This window comes from Poecilia mexicana, unplaced genomic scaffold (assembly GCF_051168715.1).
Source record: "Poecilia mexicana isolate PSO_F unplaced genomic scaffold, ASM5116871v1 scaffold_3, whole genome shotgun sequence".
Lineage (NCBI taxonomy): Eukaryota > Metazoa > Chordata > Actinopteri > Cyprinodontiformes > Poeciliidae > Poecilia > Poecilia mexicana.
Window position 1 is genome coordinate 12827357 of NW_028263372.1, and position 27243 is coordinate 12854599.

General features: G+C 40.4%; 2 protein-coding genes across 2 annotated transcripts in view; both read right to left on the reverse strand.

The window, feature by feature from the left end:
- LOC106924789 (E3 SUMO-protein ligase PIAS1-like) overlaps positions 1-10852 on the reverse strand; it is a 61694-nt gene extending 50842 nt beyond the window's left edge. Inside the window, exon 1 of the mRNA XM_014998658.2 lies at positions 10715-10852. Within this exon, the coding sequence (XP_014854144.1) occupies positions 10715-10738 (24 nt within the window). The 5' untranslated portion in view covers positions 10739-10852. The remainder of the gene's footprint in view (positions 1-10714) is intronic.
- A 5711-nt stretch (positions 10853-16563) lies between these two features.
- LOC106924787 (SKI family transcriptional corepressor 1 homolog-B-like) lies at positions 16564-26480 on the reverse strand. Its single transcript, XM_088004178.1, has 8 exons — positions 24701-26480; positions 24154-24238; positions 23986-24057; positions 23780-23842; positions 22974-23048; positions 22787-22861; positions 22119-22184; positions 16564-19350 (listed from the first exon to the last, which is right to left on the reverse strand). Exons 1-8 carry the CDS (start codon positions 26435-26437, stop codon positions 19253-19255), a joined length of 2271 nt encoding a protein of 756 aa, XP_087860304.1. The 5' UTR covers positions 26438-26480; the 3' UTR covers positions 16564-19252.
- Positions 26481-27243: the final 763 nt, after the last annotated feature.

Below are 27243 nucleotides of genomic sequence, written 5' to 3' on the forward strand. Positions count from 1 at the left end.
GTGTGTGTGTGTGTGTGTGTGTGTGGTGGATGGGGGGTGGAAGCAGAGGTTGAACACTACCTGGCCATTATATAAAGCTCCAACTCTCGGCTACAGGGCTCTGTACTGAGCGCCAGCCTCCTCCCCTCTTTGTCCTCCCATCCCCCCACCTCTTAGCCTTCCAGCTTCTCTGACTCAAGCTTAACTATGAAATGCCTCCGCCTGTTGTTTTCTCCCTCTCTCCTCTCTCTAGAACCCCAATCACGGTGTGCATTGTGGCTCAAACAAAAGAACATTTTGGGGGGACAAAGACGTCGATGAGTGCGGGTCTTCTTGTAGCTGGATAAGATCGGGTGACCCAGCTGGACGTAGTCCTGAAAGGCGTCTCTTTTTAATCATTAAACGCCATTCATCCACACCTGAGGCTACTGAGGTCTAGTCCCAGCTTGCCACGGGTAGATAGACATCTAAAACCAGCTGTGTTCAATGCCGAGCATCACGAAATGTTGACAAGGGCGTTTTTCTGATCTGAGGCCGAGATGGCGAAGGTTCAAGTCGCACCGTTTTTTTAAATGCTAACACAATCGCCTGTGACCGAGAAGAACCACATCTCCTGCTTTGTAAAGACAGAATAGCCGTCTTAAAAAGTGCAACGCTGGATGCCGAAGAAGGAAAAGAGGAGCTGTGCTCGCACTCTGCAGCAGCCTTTTAGTCCAGCTCGGTTGGCAGAGGTCGGCAGAACTTGAGATGAAGGGGAATGGCAGAGACGGGAGCAGGAGACTACAGGCTGGGCAGGACCACAGATGCCTTTTATCTTGAGAGGAGCCTCTTTGATGTTTGACTGCATATACGGACCACGTAACTGTGGTTGCGTTGCTGAGCTCCGGTCCAGAGTTTCATTCAGAGGAAAGACGACAGCCTTGATGTGTTCTTAAGATTTCATTTCCTTTCTGCGCCATATCCAACTGCAAATGTGACAATGATGCAGAAAGAGGTAAAAATACCAAATTTACCTGGTTTGCTGCATCTTAAGTTAACGACTGAAGCATAAAATTATATAAAACATGATCCCTTTATATTTATGTTTTGAGACTTCCCTTTAAAATTATCTATAAACATAGTCTGACACAAGGTTACATCATCTTAAGAAATGCAGTTACCTTGAAAACGACCTAGACAAGTGGATTCAGTCCCAAAAGACTCTCCATCCAACGTGCCGTCTACCTTTCTGACACTTTGCAAACCAAGTACTGTACTTTGAATAAAACCTAAGTTTTAATTGAAAGTGAAATCAAAGCTTTGCAATGTATCAAGTGGCTGCAGTAATTGAAATGTTTGCGATGTCAATGTCTTCAATGTCACAATCATAAGAGCTCTACTTGATCTGATGCACGTCATGCACATAATTACGGGCGTAACAATACCTAAAACTCACAGGACGAGACACGACAATGATTTCACAAGAACAAGGTCGGATTCTAATATCGCTTTCAAGAAAACTTCAAAGATCAAGTTTATGCTACAAGAAGGCCTTTATTTTGCATTTTCTATTGATTTCTCTACAAATTAAACTGACATCTTTCTTGTTAGGATTTCTTTTTCTCTCTTCAGATCTTAGCACAGCGCTTCCACTACGCATGGTCTGCAGTACAACATTCATCCTACTGGAGATGCACCAATTTATCGGCCGCATCCCCAGTAGGAATCAACTGCTATCTTCTGATCTGCTGTGAGAGAAGTTTCACTGGCCCACCAGATCAGCTCTATATGTTTGCAGTTAACAATTGTCATCTCACTGTTGTAGGGCTGAAACGATTCCTCGAATGATTCGAGTACCTCGATTACTAAAATTCCTCGAGGAAAATTTACCTGCCTCGAAGCTTCGTTAATTTATGTTTTATTAGTTAGCGCACCGTGTTCCGGCCGGGACTTCATTTGCGTTGCGCGAAGCTCTCACTTCCGCCTCTGAGTTGTTGACAAAAGCTAAGTCTCAGCGGCATAAAGTCCAATCTTCAAGATTGGCCCGTGGGGATTTTATTGATTGATGATAATGCCCGACCTTAAAATGACTGGGGGAATGCCTGGAGTACGGCAGCATTTCTCCTCCGGGGCTGCTGGTTGAAAGCGAACGGCGGGAAGAGCGCTGAGGTGAGCGGATAGCCTGAACAGGGCGGGCGGCTGAGTAGCTGATGCTTACCGTATAAATGTAGCTTTACCGACGAACCGCACAATAAATTTCATATCCCGGTCTGAAGAAACGGGTGGCGGAGCGCATCGTACATGGCTGGTAGATGAGTTTCTGAGTGTGACCAGTGAAGGTGTCGTAAATATCCCGTATTGCTTCCCCCCGTGTTCGTCCCCCGGTCTAACGGTTCGTCAGTCCGCTGGTCTATTTCCTCCCCTGCACCCCATCTTACGTTCGTTCATTCGCCCTCTCCTCCCACTCCAGGCGGCATTTCCCGTATTTTCAAACCCAAAGCGTGACAGGTTAGGTGGCAAGGTGAGTTTAATTAATCTATTAAACTCACTGAAGATGAATACATAAACTAAAAGCTGGATTGTAGACATTTTTTATAAGCATATTTATGAGCCTGCCTCTTTGTTATTAAATTCAATATAATTTCAGATTTTTCTATAACTTTTCTTCTGGTTAACTTAGAAAGTGAGCTATTATTGTTACAGGTTAGTTTTCTAAACTACAAAAAAGCAACTGTTAGGGATGCTCAAATATGAAAAATTGGACTGATATTGATATCTGATAGTAACACCGGTATTATGCCAGATTTACCAATATTTCATTTTATATTTTTTTTATCCGATTACTCGATTAATCGTAAGAATAATCGATAGATTACTCGATTACTAAAATATTCGTTTACAACAGCCCTACACTGTTGGCAACTCATCAACTTTCTTGCTACATTTTGCAACATTTTAGAGAAAAAAAAAAAAAGGATATCGGCCAAAATCGGAATCGGTAGGTCTGGCTAGATCGTTAATCGGCCAGCAAACTGCAATCGATGCACCCCTAGTTCCTACTAAGAACCTAAAATGTTATCAGTCAGAGGATTTAAGAGTAGTTACTGCATCTTTGATGAGGCAAAGTCATACTGACCGCAAATGGCTAGTGCTCTCAAGGCAGCATTCAACTGAACGAGAAGTACTGCGATATTTCAATATCGAAAGATCTTGTATGATGAAATCTTACGCTGCTGCAAATATTATACCTCAACTGTTGGATTTACGTAAACTTTTCAGTGCTGAAAACACAAATGATGGACAGCAACATCTTCGATTAACTGAAAATCTGCGATTTTCAACAATGGCATAGATTTTGTGACCAAGATGTTAAAACTTGTAGATGTAATTTAAAGGAAACAAAACAGTGGGGGGAATCTGGGGTAATTGCAGCCATATTCGTCACAATATTCAACAATATTGCATGCTTTTCTAACATGCCATGCAGCTCCAGTTGAAGATACCCAAGTGTTCCCACTAGGAACCCAAAATATCTCACAGCATCTTGTATCTCATACTGTCTTTTTTTTTTAATGTCTTTTACAAGAAAAAAAAAAGACAGATGAGGCACATTTCCACCTCATCTAAAAAAACTATGCAAAAAAATAAAGCATGTAATTTACAATCTGTCCAAAGAATCACTGTCAGCTCAGTCAGATAAACCTTCGATGCATTTTTTTCTTTAGCAGCTGATATCCTGAACCTCGCAAAATGTGGTGGAGACTATTTGATGGAGGACACTACAGGTCACTTATAGCTCATATTTTCCTACAGGTCATGTGGACCTTTGCCTTAACAATCCACGCTGATATTGTTAGCTGTGATTCCAAGAATAGTTTCCTGTTTTTAACGGAACAAATCGATTTGACCAAAGATCAGACAGTAAAACAGCAATCTCAGGAAACCTAATGATAAATATTACAGGCAATTAGAGTTGTAAAAAGGTGAAGCAGAGGCTTTATGAGATTACCTGGGGTAATAAAGGATGAAGAACTGTACACAGCTCGTTATAATTCAGAGACGCTGCGGTCAATAAACAATACCTTTTATTTCCCCGAACAGCTTTTCTCTGACAAACAAAAACAGAGATTACTTTAAAACTCTGCCACAGACAAATGGTCCACTAATTAAACTGATGAGGATAAACAAACAAGATGTCGCTGATTTAATCAAACTAACCTTTATCTCGCAAAAAATGGACTTGCTTTTTCAGTTAATCACTTGATGATGATTACCACATTGTGTGTTGCTGTCCTCTAATGTGGAGATTTCACAAGTGGCACACAGAGAAGTCTGAAGTTTTCTTGCATATCCAAAAGGATCGGGCCACTCTAAGCAGACTACTTCCTAAAGAATGAGGGGCGTTTGGTGAGTCACTGGCTTCAGCAGCACTCCCCAAGGTCAAAAGGTCAGTGTAGAGGCTGCGACTGGTCAGACTGCAATAAAAACATATTTTCCAGTAAGTGCGAGTCATTACGTCATCTCATCTGATGTGTTTCATGACATAAAATATTTTCTTCCAGAGTAGATGGATGTTTCAGTTTCTAAACTTCCTATTACACACACACACACATATATATATATATATATATATATTTTACATAAATGTAAGAAAAATGTAAAATCTCTCTTTTACCAGAAGTGAACATTTACTTATTTCTCATCTAAAATAAGACCTGAATTAGCCATCAGTAGCAGATTTAGATTGAAAATGATTTGAACCAAGACGTGTTTCAGAGGGAAAAAAGACAGCAGTAGATAGTAAAACAATCCTATCTACTGCTAGCATTGCAGCAGTGGATAGCTGCTAATATATATATTTTTTTTTCATTATGCATTTCAGATGGGATGTTAAAAATTAGATATGCTCTTCTAAATAATCAATGAAAAATCTTTTGTTTATACTACAGCATCCAATCCTAATTTTTCATATAATTTTTAATGTTTCAACTGGTATTTGGATGATTAATCTTTGAATTTGGGATCCCGATCTTTGAGGATGGTCGGTATCCTTGCCATCATCCTAATATTTTATCTCCCTCTCCAGATCCTCCAACAGTTTTAAGTAATATCAAGTGCATGATAAGTCATAAAAGTGACAAATCTCTATTGCAGAAAGCTGCAGATGGAGGGATTTATTGATTCTGAACACTCAGCGCTCCTGATGTGTGCCACAGTAGAAAGAAAGGAAGGAAGGAATATTCTTTGATGAACCCAACTTTTCAACCATTTACTTGTTCTTGTTTCCCAGCAAAACAGCTCTAATACCTGAAATAATTCAACGTCCTGGAAAATATGCTGGAAGAAAAATGCATTTTCTCTCTCTCTCTCTCGTTCCTCCTGTTGGAAACAAGCAATTGAGCTCCACACTGCTGCCTACCCCATGTCCATTTCAAATGTGACATGTTTCCACAGCAACAGCACTGTGCAACTAAATCACCACAGGAGTTAAGGAAAGCTCCATCTCTGCAAAAACCACACAAAAGTCGATGGCTGCAGACAAGCGTGTACTCTCACGGGGCAAGAAAAGTCTGACGATAATGGAGCTCGAATGGCGCTTTGACTGGGCGGAACATGTAGAACATATATCACGTTGCCTGAAGTGACAAAGCATGTTTGTTATCTTTGTCTGGCAGGCCAACTGGTGAACCTCCCTGAATACTGAGAACATGGGCAAAAAGGCAACAAACCGTCTACAACAGTTTGCTCCAGATGTTTCGACGCTAAACATCTCTGACATCTCTGGAGCAGAAGAAACATGCAACATCTGCATCAGGTTTGGCATTGTGTGGTTTATCACATCTGTTTTTGCGCTGCTACGCATCATAACTCCATTTATCAAGTGTTTCATATATGTATATATTTCCCTCCTTTTCTGGGTTGGGTGAAAAGCTTCGCATCTAAACCTTTACATCTCAAAAAGCTGCGTGCGGCATTCACGAGACCAGCAATCGCACAATCTGACATTTCCACCTGAACTTCTCATTCTGCTCAAACTGGAAATTAAGTGCGGCGATAATGACAACGGCAATAAAAGAAATAGGCAGGTGTTGAAAGGATGTAGGGAAGCAAAGACGAGGGCCTGTATCATTAGGGATTAACCTAGCCAGAGGCTCTACAAATAGACTGTCTCCACCTATAAGCTGCCTGCACATAGACAGTCATTTGTATTGCCAGGTTGCTGCTGCAGCAGCTCCGGAGAAGAAAGAAGACAGTTCAAAGGAGCTAAAGGCGGATCGAGACTCCTCTCAAACAAAATGCGATGCAACAGGACGTGTTGGGGAGAGTGGGAGAGCGGGCAGGGAGGGGGGTTAACAACATCAGAGGCTTTCATGAGGATTTTATCGGAGATGACTGCACGGCAGCTTTATGCATTGATTCAGGATGTAAAGTATTAAACTATACAACCAGGAGCCTAATAAATGAAAAAAGCATGATCGCCTCTTCCTAATGTCCTGGGGATGGATTTTCTTTAGGATGAGGGGAGTTTTAACTGAATAAAACAAACCCTGGAAGTGTTTAAATCTGCTTCAATCTCCTTTAGGACAGACCCAAGTCCTACAAGATTCAAAGCAACGCTCAACAAATATGAAGTCATAATGCTCGTTTAGGTGCATGCAAATAAATAAAAAAAACTCAAATTTCACACAAGTAAGGCATAATGAACATGATGGGTCATGAGTTCAAGCTTCTTCAAACTGCTACCATTTAAGCCAGGATGTTATTAATCCTATTAGTTATGGTTCTTGAATACAAGTAAGATATTTGATCTGCTTAAGGGGAAAAAAAAGTTTTCAAAAAACATCTTCACTGAGTTTCTTTGCATATCCCATAAAAGCCGACATAAAACAAACTCAGAGTTTGCATTGTGCTTTTGAAATATGTGGCGGCTGGCTCTTTCTCTCATAATTTTGTGATGTTTTATATAGAAAGTAAAACTTTATGATGACTCATTACCACAGACAGCAAAATAAATATATGTATATACACGTTATATATATATATATATATATACACACACACACGTTATATTAAGAGGATGTGATATGATCGGGGCAATAAGTGTTTTGCTCAAACGGCAGACGATAAAACGCAAACAGTTGTTTACAGACACATATTTACATATGCATGTAAATATGTTACACATATTATACATGTTACACATTTACACATATTATAAATCTTCACGCTGTCACAATTGTACATTTCCAAACTTGGCAGCTGCAGTGGTCAACATCACAGCTAGTTCTGCTCACAAGGATTCACACGGAGAGAAGAACTCTCTTATTTTGAAAGGTCAACTTTTCTTCATAAAGTATGAAACATAATTAAAAGTATGATGGGGCTCAGTTATTTATTTCCAAACAAAATGAGAGAGGAAGTAGATAAATCACTGTTATCGTAAATATGTCGGGACTTTATGGGCGCTAATGCTTCACTAGTATGAAAACGTCCAGCTTGATGCATCGGCATGAAACCTGAACCGAACGCAGATGTAAAGCAATCAGTTCGTTTAAGATGCATCGCTGATGCCACGAGAATGACAAATCCACGAGAGCCAATGGCTGTCAGAAAACACTGAGTCTTAGAAACAATACGTTCGTCTAAAACCACACATCTGAAAATAATGATGGTCTGTGAGCAACTTCAACTCTGTTACAGAGACAACGTCACCATCAACATCACTTCTAGTCTCTTTCTGGACATCTTTCTGTTGCACTCACTGACCTTTGCGTATTTTTCTCTGTTCATATAATGTTTGAGTGAATGTGTGTTTCTTGGTCAGAGATATTGTGAATTTCTATGCGACATACAGAGTCTTGTGCATCATAGATGTGCAGGACTTTGTGGCTCTAACACCTAGGGGACATATTTAACACGGGTTTAAATTAGGAAGAAAGCAAGAGTGAATAATTTAGTAACAGGGTTTCTTAACTGCAAATATTTTCATTAATTTTCCGTTGGGTTTTTGTAACGTTGATCTTTTCATACCAAAAAAAAAAGAAGAAAACAGTTTAAAACCCCGACCGAAGAGAGTCTACAAGCCAAACAGCTGTGATATGGGCCTTTTGTTGCATTAAAATTAATTTATTAGATGCTTCTCTCTTGGACAAACAAAAACCACAACTATCAACAAGACTTAAAACTGTAACCTTTAATACGACTAAACAAAAATGAAGGACGTAAAATAAATATCAGCCTAAAGAGTCCTTTATGTCTCTGATCTTTCTCTTACATCCTGTCCGGCGGTGCGGCACCCAGAACTGAATCTGAGTGCCAAGAAGTTCATCAGTGACATCATTACATAAACTTGGATTAGAAATTGCGTTGGGTTTATTTCAAATGCAATGGACAGAGTGACAGAAAAGAAAGGGAAGAAGAGAGAAAAAGAAAGGGAGCAAAGCATGGCAAACAGTTTAAGGAGAAAGGAGACACAAATAGATGAGGAAAAAGGAGAAAGCGAATACGACACCATAGAAGTCTGCTTCTACACAGAAAGAGAGGGAAAAACAGAACCGAGAAACTACAGCCATTAAAAAAAAAAAACATACAGTACATATAACAACAACATCACTGAAAAGCAAATGGCACTAATTAATTCAAGATATATTTAGTGGCAACCACAGCCCAATATGGAGGGCATCTCTAAACAACTGAATCCAAACACCTGTGGGTGTGTGAGTGTGTGTGAGAAAGCATGCTTTTTCTCTGGAACTCTAATATTTTATCTTTAGACCATAAAATGAGGCCATCCAAGAAGCCTGGAAACATTTTGCCATGTTCATTTTTGTTCCTCCACAACTCTTTTCAGATTTGAAAACAGCCTGCTGACATCCAATCATTTCCTAGATTATTTTGGGATTGAGTAAAAGCTCAGTATTCCATGGATTGGTTGAATTCGTAGACGCAAAACGAAACAAGACACAGCATGGCATTTCCACGTCACCAAATTGACATTCATTTATTAGAAATGAAAGTCTTCAATCTTTTAAACAAACAAAAGGAAAAAGTCTGAAAACATTTTCCATACTTTTTCACAACTGCGTATGAAATCTGTTTCCATGCAAACCCAGAGCTTACATCTGAAGCTGAAACCATGGGCCTGCTAGCTGAAGAGTGTCATAAAATAATCAAGTGTTAGATTTTAAAGTAAACATTGAAAGACTTTCTGCTTCTTAGTGTTTAATCATCGGATATTTTCATCACTTTTAACAGCACTGTTTGCTTATCCACTGATTTCTAGCCTTACCGAACTTTCAATATTTAAAAAGACAAAGAAATTCAAATTAATTCGTCTTTACAGTAGTTAGTTTCCCAAGACTTATCTTAATACTATCTTCTTAATAAATCCATAAAGTTTGAGAATTTGTTACCACTTAATCACAACAAACACCTGCAGAGAAGAATTTAATTAGAAGAAGTCGTGATGAAAACAGAACTAAAGATGTCAGAACTGGGTGAATTTTCCCTTTACCAGCTCTGACAGGCAGTCCAATTATTACAAAACCTGGGCCCTTTACTTTACCCTCAAACAAAGAATTACCACTGTTTTCTCTAAACTAAGAGAATTTAGCTTGGTGCAATGATTCAACTCAACAAAACAAACTAACAAAAAAATGTGACAGTTTAGGGAAATATCCTGTGACTTATAAAAGAGGATAACCTTGTAATCAGTTCATAATAATTAATATATCCACAAAACTGCATATCATTCAAACTAACGTATGCAATCTGCTGGGTTTCAATGGGAAACTCCCCCCCCCTGATTTCAGTGACAAAATGAATGTTATTCAACCATTACGCAATTAACACTTTACTGTTTAATTCCAACTAGCATGATACAACCTTCGCTGCAAACCAGATCTATGTAAACATGAGCCAGGTCAAATCTAATCGGTGCAAACCAATAACCCGTATGTGGCAAACCAATAAAGAAAACGAACCCAGTTGTTAACGGTGTTTGAACAGCAGCAGCTGACAGAGAAGATTATTTAAGATCACAGAAACCGGTGTAAGAAAAGCTCTAAAATAAGACGATCGATTCATTAAATCAGCCCGGAGCTCATGTAAAAACCGATCCTGGAATAACGGGAGTGAGCAGCCAGCGCACCGTTACACACCGAGGTGTGTTGGATCATCAACAGGTAAACTAAACCTCAGGCTTATTGGTCCAAGCCAGGTGATCTGCATCCACATGCAGGCGGACAGGGCCTCTGCTCTTAAACGAAGCTGCATATCGATAGCAGCCTCTGGGTTATAGATAAGCCCGTAATAAGGAGCGGGTTTTAACTAAGAATTCACAGGTGTGGAGAAGCTGCTCTCATTATATTCAACCCGCCTAGTAGTCTGGAGGCTGCCGCCGCGTCAAAACCGCCCCGGCACGCAGGAGAAACTCGCATAAAAAACACTGTTTTAACTCCTACAGACCGAGTTGTGACCGGGATAAGTGACAGGCGCCCGGGAAGGAGCTGGTGCGCTGAGGAAGACCGTCCGTTTCAGCCAAACCAGCGCCTCTCAACATCAACATAAACATGTTCGCAGGAGCTGTTGGCGGATTGAGAAAAAAAAAAAGTTTCTGCCGCGTTTCGGTGGGAAACCTTCAACCCGACTGGCTCCCAGCCCTCCCGACACTCAGTCCGCTCCAGAACTGCACGGAGCCACAATGAAATACTGCAGGACCGGCTTAAATTTGTAATAATTTCAGGCTGCGCCTTACCTTCAGGTCCGCACTCTCCGCCATCTTCTATTTCTGTGCGCAGGCGTGCTGAGGTGTTGTCACATGACTGGGACGCGCAGAGGGGATTCGTGAACGCGCACAAAGCGATAGTGATGGGTTCAAGAACACACCTGAAAATGGGAAAAACAATATTCTATCTATCTATCTATCTATCTATCTATCTATCTATCTATCTATCTATCTATCTATCTATCTATCTATCTATCTATCTATCTATCTATCTATCTATCTTTTAACAACAGCAACAAAAAATACATTATTATTTTATATTAATACCTATGCAAAGTTACTGGCTTGTTTAGTTTCAGTACAGTTTTATTGGTAAACCTGTGAGGTAAGAGTGAAATTGTTGTCTGTGTCGCCTTTAGTTATGCACGTTACTTAAGCTTCACCATAATTACGGAGGACAGCAACAATTACAACTAAGAGCAATAAAATAATTATTTATGAGCTAATAAAACCGCAATGTTATGTGGTCAAATAAATGCAAGTTGTTAACCAATCTATCAGTGTAATTGGCAGACTTGTTTGAAAGATGTGTCTATAACTGATTGTCTTCCTGTAGCTTTTTGGTTTGCGTCCAGTTTTCATCGCTTTGCCTCCAACTAGCTCTACCACCTTTGTCCAAGAGGAACAACAATGATGGACTAAAATACTGCAGAAAGCACAAAGATGCACAGCAAGAAACTCCTTTGGATTTTCAGGGTCATGTGGGAGAAAATTTGTCCCAAGAAGAAAAAAAAAAGAAGTGAGATTTGATATGTGGCCAGCGTGGCGCTCACAACACCATGGAGCATTCTGATACAATCTCTGCGTTGAGCTGCTTCTCGTCTCATGGACTTGGTCCCAGTGCTTCACAAGATCACTGCCTAGAAAAAAAAAAAAGTGTGATCAAAAAGTCCTCAGAGCAACTCGCGATGAACTGTGCATCTGCTAGCATGATGGATCACCATGCACTAAGCCAAGAATAACAAAGTGAATCAAAGAGCAGAACCTTGAAATTTTGCATCCTCTCTCTCTACTCTGCACTTTGACCCCTTTTTAACAACACACCCTTTTTTATTACCTGTGGTCAGTTCGTTCAACCCAGGTCCATAGGCAGAGCTTAACAACTCCAAGAAATAACACTTCTCCTAACTTTTGGTTCAGCGTCCACAACACTTAGGCCTTTGTGTGTCATTTCTTCCAAAAAATTGCCAATCATTTTGCACATGCATCGATTGCTTCTATACAACACTCTGTTGTTTCATAATGTTCTATATACTTATGTCTCAAAAATGTCTCCCAAAGTGAACAGTTTCTCTCACGTGAACATCAGCTTCTACTAATCATATTTACGGTTGTGCACAGCTTTACCCACAGGCTGTTTCTAATGTTCGCTGAAAATAAATTTGTGCTTTCTTTTGCGCAACGTTGTGAACGAATAGGAACAGCAACGAGCAGCAAAAATGCAAAGCATGCATATTCAGTGTCTGGTCCTCATTTAACTCACAAAAAATACAGTTAAGTGTAACTGACTGTATCTGTCAGTTTTCAAATGGCTGTACAAATAATCCAAAGTATTTTTAGTTAGTGTCTGCAATGAAATCGTGACAAAGCTATTTGAATATATTGTTCATAAACATGTGAGGACTTTTCATTCTGATGACATGATTCTTGCTTTTGATGAATGAAGACTCCACTGTGAGCATTTTGCAACTTATCTTCTAAGTTTTGCAGTTTGTAGTTTTTTTTTTGTTGTTTTTTTTTTAGAAATGCACAAGCTGTTACATAAATGTTAAGTGAGCTGATAAATGCACCAAACAACCTGAAAAAAAACCTCTAAGACAAGAATAGTCAGGTTTTGTCCTAGAAGTTGACAAAGAGAAAAATAAATAAGCTGTAAAGGAGAAGAGTCAACTCGTAAAAAATTTTGACATGACAAAAATAAAACCTTCTGACTTGTTTTCAATTGTTTAGTCTTCAAAACACTGTGAAAACTAAAACATTTAAAAGGCACAGAACCCAACATTAGTCATGTTATCTAGATTTCTGGTCACGACATTTATCTTTCTTTCATTAGAAAGGTGTTGGGATATAATGGCGACAACGTGCAAATATAAATTAAGTACTGAGTTGCTTTAACCATTAAAGGCATAAATAATTGTCCAAAAAAGCTAATCCAACCGATGCTAACGCAATCGACTGAAACTACAATGAAAATATTTTGTCAACAATCTTTTATTGCTTCAACAAACTAAACTAAAACTAGGCAAAAAGCCAAGTAGAATGAGAACAACTATAATGAAATGTTAAGGTTTTTGTCGACTAATAAAAAAACAAGACCACAATATTGTATGGAGATGAATTTTAGTTGTCTGAAAAGGAGGGACTAGTTGCTTGTAATAACTAAATATTTCCTCTAGGTGTTATGGTGACACATTGTAAGGGGTCATAGACATTCACTTTTCACAGATCTTTTTCTTTCTAATTATTTAAGTAAACTAAGTTGACTGACTAAAATGCAAAACAAATTAAACTGCATCCTAGTCAAAAGTCTTTGACTTAAAAAAAAGCAAAACATTGAAATGGCCCGTCAAATTTAAAACTGATTCCAACATGTTGGAAGGATTTGACTCTTTCCAGAAACCGTCCTGAGAGCGCCGGAAAGTTTCTACTGAAAGTTAAAACTGCAAAACTATTCACACCCTAGAGCTGTCATTTTTGTTACCTTACAACCAAAACTTGAAAGCAAACTTTGGCGGGATAACCTTGGACTTTCTGTTAAATTTAAAACGACAGCCTCTATCACGCGACCTTCGGCACATTTTGTTCTTTGACAGCCAGTTTCTGACTATCCTTCATGCTGTGGCCCAACGAGCCGAAGGCCACACATGTTTACGTACTGCTTCAGACCTTGGCTGTTGCATGATGTTTTCTCTGCCTCTGTAAATAGTGGAACAGTTCAATTCTTTGCAGATCAGAGCTGAGAAATATTTTGGGGTCTTTTTGATGATTTTCCTATTAGAATTTCAAAAAAAAAAATGTTATCGTAATGTTTCCGTTTTGGTGACAAAAGCAGAGCTTCAAAGAACTTCTTTGTTAAGCATATGAATATTTAAATTTTAAGCCTTCATTTGTTTCTTTCACAATTTTTCAATCTGGCTCAAACTCAAACTAGGAATCTTCAGATACACTTTCTGATGTTGTGGCCAACCGGATATTTATGGAGAAAAATAAAACTATTCTTTACTTTGCTTTTGGAGGCCAGTAGGGGGCGCCAAGTGATTTCAAAAGAGAACAAATCCAGCATGACGCGAATCCTCCAGAGCTTCCATCCATCCATCCATCCATTTTCCTTCACCCTTGTCCCTCAGTGGGGTCGGGAGGGGTGCTGGTGCCTATCTCCAGCTTCCTCCAGAGCTTATCCTGCACAATTACCAAACATCGCCATCCCTGCTTACTGTAATAAGGTTGTTCTTCCACGCCGCACCGAACTTTATAACACTAAACACATTTTGGCTTTGTGCACAAATCCATAATGAAGATAAAAAAAGAGAGAAATGCACAAAGACTTATTGACAAACCAGTTCTGCTGCTTGGTTCAGAGAGAAGAGGCCTCATTATGTCATCATGTATCGCTGCCATCTGTTGCATTGTTGATGCCCAGCGAGGGGACAGGTGTCCACTGACCACAAATGATTATAGACCAAATAATCAATCCACATCCCAGGGAGCAAATACTGTCAGACCATGATCCAGAAGCAAAAGTAAAGAGTTATTCTTCTTATGAAATGCTCGATATGACTGTGAATGGGATCCATTGATGCACTTAAAGTTAAACATGAAGGCCTGACGTCAAACAAAAAAACGTCTATCGCACAAAAACTACGTGGTGTGAACAAGACATTAAATGCAACGCAATCAACTCTGAATCAACCCTTCTGATTAAATTATACAGCAATAAAGTAGAAGATAACAAAATTGGTCATGGCATAGTTTGTACGAGGCCATCCATATTTATTGGTAAATACTTGCAAAATCCTAGAAAACGTATTCATCTTTCATCGCTGAACAAAATCCCACTCTGTGAATTTTAGAAAAAGAAAATATTTTATATTTTAAAATATCACTAAAATATTTATTCAATTCAGGAAAAAAAAATCCCACATTAACATATAAAGTTTTGTTTTCATCTTTAAATCACTCACTGGTACCACAGTTAGTGTTGCCGCAAATTCCTGCTTAAAATATTAATACAGGATTTTCACAATTGTGCGTCGCCTCAGGTTGATCTGTGTCTCTAATAGTTTATCAGTAATCCACAATTTCCTGTTCTTCTAGGACATGGCTGTCCACCGCCAGCCCTCAGCCAGGTTTACAAGTGACACACCTGATTCAAATAATCCAAATAGCTCCTCAGTATGTCACAGTCCATCTTACCCACTTCTCAAAATAGGTAAGACGGGAGAACATGCCAGTCTACAAGCCCTATAAGAGCTGATTTATCCCTTGCAGTCCACTCTACTCTTTGTTTGACTGTAAAGACAGTGTCATCGGTTCACCAGGGTCGCCGTGGAGATTCAGGTGCAGTTCAGTTTTTTGTGGCTGTGCTGAATTGGTAGTTTTGCCTCCAGCCAGAGGGTGGCACCAAACACCAACACTATATTAACTCTCTGTGATCTTAACATTCTGTTTACTCCCCTTGTCCTATGGGCCCTAACAAAAGCCCCAAAATAAAGCAGCTTACTTGAATTAGAAATCCAAACTCTATTTTGCATGATGAAACAATCTGTTGTTTATCAATTCAACTCAATTTAATTCATTTTTATCATGTGTCACACAACACAAAAAGACGATCAATAGTAGCACACTTTACTTTTTACGACAAGCCAACTGTCATAAGTTTTCTTTTACACAGCAAAGGTTTGCTGTGATTATATAAATGTGAATTACTGCTGAATTAACTTTACTGAAAGGGAAAAAAGTCAACAATCGGTAACTTTTTTGTCAACAGTTCATTTTTTTATGCTGCTTAGGACGTCAATTGTAAAAATACTTCTCTTATACATCATCCTTCAACATAAGATGTTGACCATAAGATGTTCAAAATCTTATGTTTAACATCCTGCCAAATTATATAAGACGTTTAACATCTTGTGTAGGGCAGTATGTGTGAACTTACAACTTATGATCTGTTGGACAGTGAAACATCTACTCACGGCTTCAGCAAGTAATCAACTAGGGAAACTCTGATTTAGGGCAGCTTTATGTCCTCCATTCTGAATTTGTTTTTATTATGTCTGAGATTGTTAATTGTTGTTTGGGAGCTTGTGTGTGATGTGACGGGCTAGCTGGAGGTGCAGGTCAAATACAAGTTCAATTCATACATCAATTCAGTTTATTTGATGTGTGTGTGTGTGTGTGTGCGTGCGTGCGTGCGTGCGTGCGTGCGTGTGTGTGTGTGTTGTTCACCGCAGCGAACAGAGACTCCAGGGATACTAGCAGCACAAAGAAGGCACAAAACCTCCTGAAACAGAAAGTTAAAAAACCAAAGAGATCTGAACCAACAGAAATACAGAGATATAATGAAGAGAAATTGTCACAGAAAGGATTATCAAGCATGCATTGACTTTGTATTTTTACCAGGAGAAGCAACATGCAGACACAGAAAGGGAAACCTGCTCACCAAGTTGACATCCAAAACCAGAGCCGCTTGAGGCTGTGGGACCCAAATTCCAGTGCACATTATTTCTGAAATAAATAGGCATAATTAAACTGTGGAGACGAAATATGACTTACTCGTTTGGTGTGACAGATGTGTGTGGAGTACAGCAGACTCAGCAGTCAGAGAGGAGCTTCCATCTGTCATTTATTTATTGATCGGTTTGAAGACACGAGCAGCAGAAATGAGTCATCCAGCAACAGTAAATTACATATGTTAACATAAATATCAATGAAAATTTTCCTCAGTATATTACTTGAACCTCAAGCAAATAAAAAGCTGCAATTCTGTAAAGTGAAAAAAAATATCTCAAGTTTTGTTTTTAATATATTTGAGGTTTTAGCTATAATTTATGTGAAATGGCCCTTTACCTGAAGCAGCTTAGCTTGCATATGCCTTGACCTGGCTCTGTTTCACATCCACAATGTGTACTGTACAACAACAACATGAACATAAGGAAACTACAAAATGATGCAAGAAGGCTATAAAAATGCAAAAGTAAAAAATGTTTTTAAGACTATCAGATTTAAAAAAAACAAAAAAAAACAAAACTGAAATTAGAGTTTGGAAAACCGAAGCATACAAAATAAATGAATAAACATTAATGACACAAAAACATACACAAAACTATTCTCTAAAAACCATAATGACACAAATTAAAAGAAATTTGAAAAACACAAAACAATGACATTAAAATGACTACCACATTTTGTCTGCTTGTATAGCTCCTTATCCCTGAAGAAGGCCCTGCTGTTCGCTGGCCAGACACTGCTGACTGGTTACATAAAGGTTACAAAATAACCAAGCAAAGACAATAAAAATAATAATAATAATAATAATAATAATAATAATAATAATAATAATAATAATAATAATAATAATAATAATAATAATAATAATAATAAAATGCTGACAAGATCCACACAAAAAAAAACACAAACTGTATGACACAAATCAAGAACAGGGAGACACAAAACCTCAAAACAGAAATTAATAAAAACAAAACTTAAAAATACCCCAAAAATACAATAAACACAATTCAACCTACAATTGTGTTGAATTGTAGGTTCTGTTTGCTGTTATTTCATAAAAATAACAGCAAACAGAAAGACAGACATTCTCAAAAACAATCACAGGCGAGTGACACATGCCAAAAAAAAACAAAACTCAACACACAAAACAAGCACAAAGAGAAACGTAAATCCTGCCAAATAATCCCAGGGACAGTCGGTCGATTAAACGAGATCAAACTCAACAAGACAAGTTATCCGTCAGTGTTTGTGTCCACATATCAGCCCCAGTCATCCCCACCGTGTCATGATGCTGCTCATCTTCTGGAGCTCGTCAGCATTCAGAGGGAACAAGCTCTGCCTCAGAGGGCAATTATGTCTGCAGAAAATTAGCATTCAACCTGCACCAGTGACATTATGCGAGTGTCTGTCTCAGCATGAGGCACGCAGGGTAATCAATATCTATTAGTCGTCCCATCTGAAGAATTAGATTTCACCAGTGGATCAACCAGCCTCCCTCACCCCCACCTCGCCTCCCCGACTCCACGTCAAACATTGGAAGATGACTGGACATGTCATGCGCTGATGTCGGCCGCCTAATGAAAGAGATCATGTTGAGCTCAAACTACTATGGGAGGCAACCTGATCCACACCGGGGGAGAGGGGAGCTGTTCTGGAAAGAGGCCAGCAGGTGTCAGGCTCCCACCAGGGGACCCAGAGGGGAAAAAAAAAACAGTAAAAGTCAGGGACATGAAGCCCAGAGAGCTTTTTCAGGTTTTATTTGAATTTGTACAGAGATAAACAGGAGAATGGTGTGTTTGTGTCAGAAAGCAAGAGTCGATTCTTTCACAGCTGCTTTCGAGTCGATTCTTCTTTTGAACGAGTTCAGCGAATGAGAAAAAACAAAAAAAGACAAAAGAAGAAGCTTGTAGTTTACATACTTGGAACAGTGTTCGTATAAAAAGCGCTTCAGGTGAAAAAAAAAAAGGTTTTGGTTCAGTTTGCTGAGACAGACAAATTCAACAGAAAGCAAGAATGAGAAACACATTCTTAAACAGATGCATCAGTGTGTTGGTTTTGTTTTCTTCCTTTTAGCTCGTTGCAGAACTTTTCTTTACAGTCTGAAGTGAAAACCTGAAGGGGTCGCTGCGCTAAGTGCTCGTTACTACGTGCTGCGTTTGTGACGCGCAAAGACGAATTGAAACGTGTTTTAGTTTTGGTGTTTGGAAAAGTCGTCCGTTTAAAGTGCTTCATGACAAACACGGTGTACAAACCCAAGATAAATTACAAATACATGTAAAAACATATTCAAAGATGCAACAGAATCTAACAAATGAGTTTTTTTTAACTTAACGTCATAATAAATACAAGCATTGCACATTGTCACATGACATATATATATATATATATATTTGTATGTAAATAATGTAGTATTTTTCTCTTCAGAGTAGTGAAAGAGCAAACAGTTTCCATTCGTTCCTTGGTTTGAGCTCCGCAGCTTCGGATCAGCAGTTCTCCGGTTCGCAGCGTGAAGCTCATGTTTCCTCTTTAACACAAGAGTCCGGTTCTTTGGAGGAGAGGCCGCGGCCCAGTCCGTCTCCTCCGGAGCCTTGAATGATTCTCTCAGAGGTGTATCCACACAGCAGCAGCAGCAGCAGCAGGAGGAGGAGCAGCAGTCCCGGGGTCACAGGTGGGAGAGGTGAACACATGAAGGCTCTCGAGGCCGGATCTTTGAGTGTGTGTGAGCGTGTGTGTTTGTGAGTGTGTGTGTGTGTTTCCTCGGGCTGCTGGGGTGCGCTGGCACTAAGGGGGCAGCAGGGGCGGCTTGAAGGTGCAGGCTCCGTTGCACTGACGGGGAGTGAGCATCTTGCAGGAGAAATGGTGAAGGGCGTCGTGAGCTTCTGGGGGGGAAGGAGTCCGTCGGCGAGGACATGAAGGCGAGAACAACAACAAAAGTTTGATTAGCGACCGGTTCTATTTTAATTCTGACATGACACTTCGCTCGTTGCAAACCTGACTGACCAGAACAGGAGGCTGAGAAATTGCAGCAAAACGCGTTTGAAGAAAGAGCAAAACTCAACCTGTTTCAGTTGACAACAAATGACTGGGAAATCTCAGAAGTTATAAAAAAAAAATGCCCACTTTGTTTCTTCCATTTAAAAAAACCATGTTCATTTTATCTCTTGAGCATTTAAAAGTAAAAAAAAGAAAGAAAGAAAGAAAAAAATGACTGATGAAACAAAATTAGTGTTTAACTTTTTAATTAAATCTTAAATTTAAGTACTTTCAACTTGTCTCATACAACAACATGTTACAACACCTCTAGAAAATATCTGTGTACGGAGTGGAAGTCTAATCTTTCGATATATTTATTAGGACCTAAATAAACCTAAACCGGGGTCTGGATTTGACTCCTGCCCTTAAATACTTTACAAATAGAAGCTATCTTAAACAGAAATATTACATTTGTTTTTTGTTAATATCACATATCTGAGTGATGAAATAACAGCATCTGCAACATCTGTTCTGCTCCTCGGCTCAGAAGAAAAGCTGAAAACTTGGTGAGTTTCCTCACACAGGTCTGCGTCACACCGCTCACTTCTCCTTGATTTAGCTGAAAACTTTGCCATTTTAAAAGGAACAATTTAATTTATGTTTGAACTTTAACTGGACCACTCTAATGCAGGAATACATTTTGATCTTAACCATTCCACTGTGTGTTTAGTGATCTGCTGGAGGTGAATCTCTGCCTCAGTTTAGAGTCTTCTGCAGCTGCTAGCTGATTTTTATCCAGAGAATAATAATGATAATAATAATTTTAAAAATCAGTCAAAAAACTGATTTTTCTTATGCTTTAGCTGTTCTGCCTCTTCATACTTTCAGGTAAGTAATGGTAGCAGTGTGGAAAAATAAGGAAGGTGTAGTGAAAACATGCAAAGGGCCAAATCCACGATGACTAACACTTTTCAACCAACTTGCTCTTGATGGGGGACCGTTGATTATTTTATTTTATTTTATTTTATTTTATTTTATTTTATTTTATTTTATTTTAGTGAGACTTCTTGTGTTTTCCTGTCTGTGGACATAAGAGTTTTAATGTTTTAGCAGCTTAAAGAGTTTTTTCACCTGTTTTTCAGAAATGACGTCGACTGGCAACATCGATTAATCATTAGGCACCAAATAATGTCAAAGTGTCATTCATTGATTTTTGTCACATACTCGGGTTTTGTAAACTAATCGGACAGACTTTTTCATACATGGTTTCTTTCATTACCAATATTGTTCAGCGATTTTGCAAAGCCACCACCTGAACCCTGCAAGTACAGAAAGTTTAACCATTAAACAATTATTCTTTTAAACTTGACCTTTCAGATTATTTTCCTTTCTTTAGTCGCCCAGTTTCTTCTTTTTCTTAGACAGAGAATAACAAACTTTATTATATGAAAAAAATTGAAAAGTTTGTTCCTCCTGTCAGCGGGAGTCTCAACAAAGATCTTGAAGCTCTGTTGTCGTCTGAACCGTTGACCAAACCCGTCATAAAGTTCATCTTTCCAGCTAAGCAGTTGTTATTGTGAGAAAACAGGGTTTGTCTTTCCCCAGTTATGAGATGATTATGATTTCACAAGAAATGACCATTTTACTCCATCCAGTTTCATTGTTCTGCATCACTACCATCGCACACGGCAGTGTTTTAGTTAGCTGGATTTTATGAAATATTTGCTGCTTATTGGCTTTTGGTGGAGAAACAGCACTTCTTTTTTTATAATGGTATCTAATTAACATGTAAATAAATATATTACCCAAAGAGAAACAAAAATTACAATTGATGTAATTAAAAGGGAACATTTTTAGCCAAGTAGTACATACTTTAAAGCAAATGTCACCAAAGGTGTAACAGAATAGGAGCTGATTAGCATTTTCATGCATCTAATGAAGCAGTGGGAAGTAGAGCTGACTCTCCACTGGGAGCCGGAACAGCAGAGCAGAAGAAGAAGAAGAAGGAGAAGAAGAAGAAGTAGAAGGAGAAGAAGGACAAAAAGAAGAAGAGATAAGGTGATGGAATCAGAAAAGCACCAAAAATAAGAGGAGAAATCTGTCATAACTGTTTGTTTTGTATGTTCATCTAATGACAGCTGCCACACTTACTATACCATACAAAATGATCACATTTTGTTTAATTTGGTTTATAAATTGCACGTTGTTTTTGCAATATTTTCCCCACGCAGAAACACATTTCGAAAGAAAGTGAGTGATAAACCGATTAGCTAAGCTCAGGTCAGATCTCAGAAATTCAATTTCCTGTAAAATAATAATAAATAAATAAATAAATAAAACAATCACTCTAAACAACTGATGGGGTGATTTTATTAAATCAGATTATCTTTGTTTGAGTGTTTTTCCCCCCTCATCACTCACAATAAAAATACTTTCCAGCCGTTATAAAACAAAGGAATAAATATTGTAGTGCTTTCCACTACTACGAGTACCGACTGGAGACAGGCTTGAAAAACAAGAGGCTGCACTTTAACTCTTCCTTACAGTTAATACTGACCACTGAGAGGCTGACTGAAAAATAATGATAATAAAAAAAGTAGCACTTGCATATTTATTAGAGCTTGTGGGTAAAATGTGAATATTGTTTTCTCCCTGTGGACCGGATCAAATTTACCTTTCAGCTTCTGCTGTGTTGCATAACGAGCCTTTCTCTCTTGGTCCAACTCGCTGCACAAAGTGTCTATTAAAAATAAATAAATAAATAAATAAATAAATAAATAAATAAATAAATAAATAAATAAATAAATAAAATAAAATAACTGGTCAAAAAGGATTACTGAGGAGAATAAAAACATAAAAAATAAAATCGTGAGCATTATGTGGAGGAGTGTAATGTGTGCCGTTTGCCCCTGTGGTATTTAGAGTGACCCCTCTGTGTACTTGAACCCTGTATTTAAACGACTGTAACATTAAACCAATCCTTTAACGGGTGGCATTAGTTGATGTCTACTGCATGTAACCGATACAGAGCTACATAATGGTCTGTCTATTCAATTTTCCAGAGCATGATTTAGGAGAAAATAACATTTACAAGCAAAACAATGTGGCTTCAGTTTTCACCTTTGGACGTCCATTAATCCCCTCAACCACGGCACAAAATAATAAATAAACGTGGAGCTTTACAAGAAAAAACAACTCAACTTCAAGTGTTGATTTTTCAAATATGCAAGTGTCACTTTTTCCTTTTATGAGCATGAGAAGCTAGCTGGATTAACCAACAGGAGTTGAGTTACTTTAACTTAAAGGAGAACCAAACTGAATCTGCTTGCCAAAGAGACCCACCTCGAACAATCTGCAGCTGCTGGACCATCTCCTCTCTGTAGGACAGCTCACGCTTCATTTGATCCTGGAAATTATCTGAGGAGAACAAGGGACCTCATCGTATGGATAGACGACTCGTTCTGCGTCTTGATGTTTTTTTCTAACGACTCTTAGCTCGCTGAATACACTCACTTTTTGCCCCTCATACCTTTCAGATGCTGAAATTCTCTCTCCAGCTTCTTCCTCAGCTCCACTTGCTCCACCAGCTGCTTCTGCAACTCCTCTGGAAAGAGACATTAGCATCAAGACGGATGATCCCATCGCATCTCCACATACTAATAGAGTTTAAAACACACACACACACCTGATCAAATTCATATCCTATTTTTTTTCTACTCATAAGGATCTGTTGGAGCCCGCGCAGTAAAGCGACTTCAGGTGTGTCTCCATCCTTGATAACAACCATTGCCCCTCTCTCTCTCCCTCTCTCTCTCCATCTCTCCCTCTCTGTCTCTCTCGCAGGCTGCCGCAGTAATTGCCATGCATTGCCTGGAGGTGGAGACGATAATAACGGAGTCCCAGGGTTTTTCCAAGCGTTGTAAAATAATTAGCTGCCGCGCCTCGGGGTTATGGCTCTGTTCGTTAAAATATTAATAGCCTCTAAACGATTTCCCCTTACAATAATAAGTCAAAACTCCTACATCTCGTGATTAAGTGGTTAACAACTATGGAAACACTGTAGGCCTATAAAATGCAAATTCGCATTCGGGAGACTCGGGCGCGTGCGTCTTTAGCGGCTTCGTTTCAAATCAGGTGGAAATCTGTGTGTTACTTTTATTCACACGCGCGCTGGATTTGTTTGAATCGCTAAGGGCCCCCAGTTTCGCTTCGTAAATGTAAACGATCGAAAACAAAAACAAGGAAATAAGATTAGCCCCGTTCAAATTGTTGCTACGTTGTGAATTATTGCGGATAATGTGTTAACTTTAATATGAGACTCAAAGCGCTTCCTACCTTTGGCCATATTCTCCAGATCTCTCTCATGGACGCTGATGTCGATGCGTAAAGCTCCATCACCTGCAAATAAACCATTAAAATAAACCACATAAATTTAAAATGATGTCTTTATTTAAAAAAAAAAACATCTGATGATTTCAAGCTTTTAGTTTTAAACAATTGATCGTATTTATCGGGAAATATAAAAGAGGATACTTTAAAACCTTGTCTGTCCTTCTGCTCTGGATAGGACGCTGAACCGCGCTGCGTTTGTATTTCGGTCATGTGATGGACGCCTGGACATAAGCAGGAGGACAATTGTCTTGGCTTAAAAGGCTGCTCAAAATGTGCTCGAATGAACAGCCGGTAATAAATTGGATCAATAATTTTACCGCTGGGTCTGCTGGACTGCTTGGAGCCGTAGGAAGGAGGCTCGTTCAGGAGCAGCACCGGGCCGTCCTTTTCATGTGTGTACACCTGCAAAACAGAGCGCAATTACACGCCATTTGCGGCGGTTCTTCACATAATTGCAGCCATTCAGAGGAAAAAAAAGGAAAAAAAGAGAAAAAAATTAAGCTTTGTTTAAAAAAATAATAATAATAATAATTAAAGCCTTTTATTTAAAATTATGACTAGTAAGTGGTGGCCTATTTGGGCTATAATTTAACCTGTGATCTAAAATTGACCAGGTTCGTTTAAATAATAAAAAAAAACGTCGTTGTAGTTTTTTAATATATATATTATATTTAAATAATAAAAAAACCCAGTCCTGCTGCCTTGCTCAAGAGCAGGTAATTTTATCTCTGTTTTACAAAGTGCAAAGGCCAATTGCCTTTGATTAAATCTGTGCTGGTCACCATTTCTATCATATTTACCCCCGCTGCTTCAGTCCAACTTTCCCTCCGGGGATCATTAAAGCTTCACTTCATCCAATCTCACCTCATGAAGGGGGGAACCGTTGCGCATCTGCCGGTCCTCATCCGACGAGCCCTGCGGTGATGCCCCAGCTGCCCCGGGGCTGGAGGCGCCGTTGGGCCGCTCCTGGCCCTCCTCGGCAACAGAACAGACCCGCTCGAGCGCGGGGGAACCTCGCAGGTCCCCACCGGGGGAGATCAGGACCGACTCCTCTTCCTCCGGACCCCGGTTGGACTCTACGTCCACGTCCGGGTCGTCGTCTTCGTCGTCCACCACGCTGTCCCTGTCCGGAGAAGCCGACCTGTAGCTGGAGCTCTCGCTGATGAAATCCGGGGACAGGTAGCCCGGGCGCGCGCCGAACCCGTCCCGGTTGCCGTAGAGTTTGGCGATGGTCTCCGCGTCTTTGACCACGGGCCTGAAGGCCGAGATGTAGCTGATCTTCCTCTGGGAGGCCTCGTCCCCGGACTTGTCCTCGTCGTTCCTGGTGGAGGAGGACTGGGAGCTGGGGCTGCGCTCGTGGTGGGGGTGCGGAGTTGTGTCTTTGGGTGTGTTTGCGCCCCGGTCGCTTTGGTCAGACAGGTCCAACTCAGCTTGCCGGACGCCCGGCCGCTCTGCCGGAGGCTTGGGCGGGGAGCCCGGATAGGGCGGCATGGGGAGCCCACCGGCTGCGGGCCAGAACATGGGGAAAGCTGGGTAGAGGGAGTCCTTTGCGCCGGGCCAAAACACCCCGGGAACACCGGGCTTGCTACCGTCAGTCACCCCGTCGCTCTTTTTCTGACACAGCCCGTAGCTGGGAAAGCCATACGGGTGGGGAGGGAACAGGGGTGGGGGGATCTTCTGGAGCATGCCAAAGCTCTTGCTGGGCACCGGGATGACCGGGTAGCTCCGCGCGCCGCCCGCCAAGCTTAAGTTATTGCTTCCCTGCTCCTCGTCGCACCGTAAAGTTTTGTGAGGGATCTCAGGGGAGCTAGTTGGAGCCAAGCTGGACGAGGCCTGCGACTTCAGCGACGAGGACATCCCCGACCCGCTCATGGGCAGAGTCCTTTTCCTGCTCCCCCCGTTGAACATGGCCTTAACGTCCTCCCACGCGTGGTTTATATCCTCAGATGGCTTCTTTTCCGTCAGTTTCAGGTGCCGTCTCCACGAATTGAAGTTTGCCGCGTCCGGCTGCAGGTACTTGGACTCCGGGGTGCGGTGGGAGTGAAAGATGAACTTGTTCGGGGAGAAATACATGTTGCAAAAGCTGCATTTGATGCACTTCGCCCTGGAGCTGTTGTATCTGGCGGGGATGAAGCTGCCTCTGCAGCCCCACGCGCACTCGTGCGACACGTCGAAGGCGAAATTCTCCGGTAGCTTCGGGGGGCTGTGCGCCCCCAGGAACGACTTGCAGAGCCGCTCGGCCTCCCGTTTGGTGATCATGCCGCAGCGCCTGGACGAGATGGGCATCGCACCGGCGCGCCGCAGGAGCTCCAGCTGGACTGGCGTGCACTGCACGCAGGTGATGCCCAGAGCCACGCGGCGGTTGTGGATCTCGTTGTAGCTGTAGTTCTTCAGCAGGGTGTTGGAAATCTGCGCCAGGCAGAGTCTCTCTTTCCCATCTATGACCAGAGACACGATGGGCACCCCGTACAGGGAGGTCTCACTCACTTGGTTCGGTTTGAGGGAGTTTGGGCTGGAAAAGCTCTGAGCGTCCTGCTTCAAACTCGGGGAAGAGCTGGCGTCTCGTCCCGCGTCTCCAAGATGTCCGGGCATCGACTCCATCCCTGGAAGCCTGACGGTCAAAGATAAAGTGCTGAAATTTAGCTTGGGGGGGAAAAAGGTGTTCAAATATTTGTTTTATAAGTATATAGAAAAAAAAAGCACTAAATGAAATTATATCAATTGTTTAATCATAACTGTTTTGTTTTTGCTCATTTAAATCTAAATAAGTAATCAATATGCAAATAAAAACACTGATAAATTAATTAATACGAAATTCTAAATAATAACAATAATAATAATAATAATAATAATAATAATAATAATAATAATAATAATAATAATAATTATTATTATTATTATTATTATTACTATTGTTTATGAAGATTTTTATAACTGCAAAAGTGAAATCAGTCTGAGCCCTTCTTCTGCGCGTCCGGCCTCCTCTACCGGATTTCTTTTTTCTTTCTTTCTTTTTTTGGGGGGTGACCTCCTGCGTGGAAGGAGGACCTCTCCTGCTCCCCTTATCTTCAAATCGGCTCAGCACTTACGGAGCAGCTACTTAAGAGTCACATAAGATCCTTACACACGGAAAAGGACAGAAGGAGAATGCAGCCTGAGCTGCGCCAATGCGCTTAGCGGAGAGGAAAAGAGCAACTGTAAGCTGCTTTTCTGGTAATTACACGGATCCAAGCGTGCGTCCCCGCATTGTTAATAAAAGACCAGCCCTATATATAATTAAAGCTTCAGTGCAGATTAGCCTCAGACAGTAGCCGGGAATTAGGCTGGAGCGGGCCTCTCTCACGTTCACCTGCGCCTTACTGACGCCGTAATGTAGGCCGCGGAGATCTGGCATGCAGGTTTTTCAT

What these genes read in the sequence shown, in the direction of transcription:
- LOC106924787 (XM_088004178.1), bottom strand. Translation starts at nt 26,437, where the DNA reads ATGGAGTCGATGCCCGGACATCTTGGAGACGCGGGACGAGACGCCAGC. An exon ending in ACGGTTCCCCCCTTCATGAG is followed by an intron (nt 24,239 to 24,700) that starts GTGAGATTGGAT and finishes TCTGTTTTGCAG; the next exon opens with GTGTACACACATGAAAAGGA. An exon ending in TCTGGAGAATATGGCCAAAG is followed by an intron (nt 23,049 to 23,779) that starts GTAGGAAGCGCT and finishes GTCTCTTTCCAG; the next exon opens with AGGAGTTGCAGAAGCAGCTG.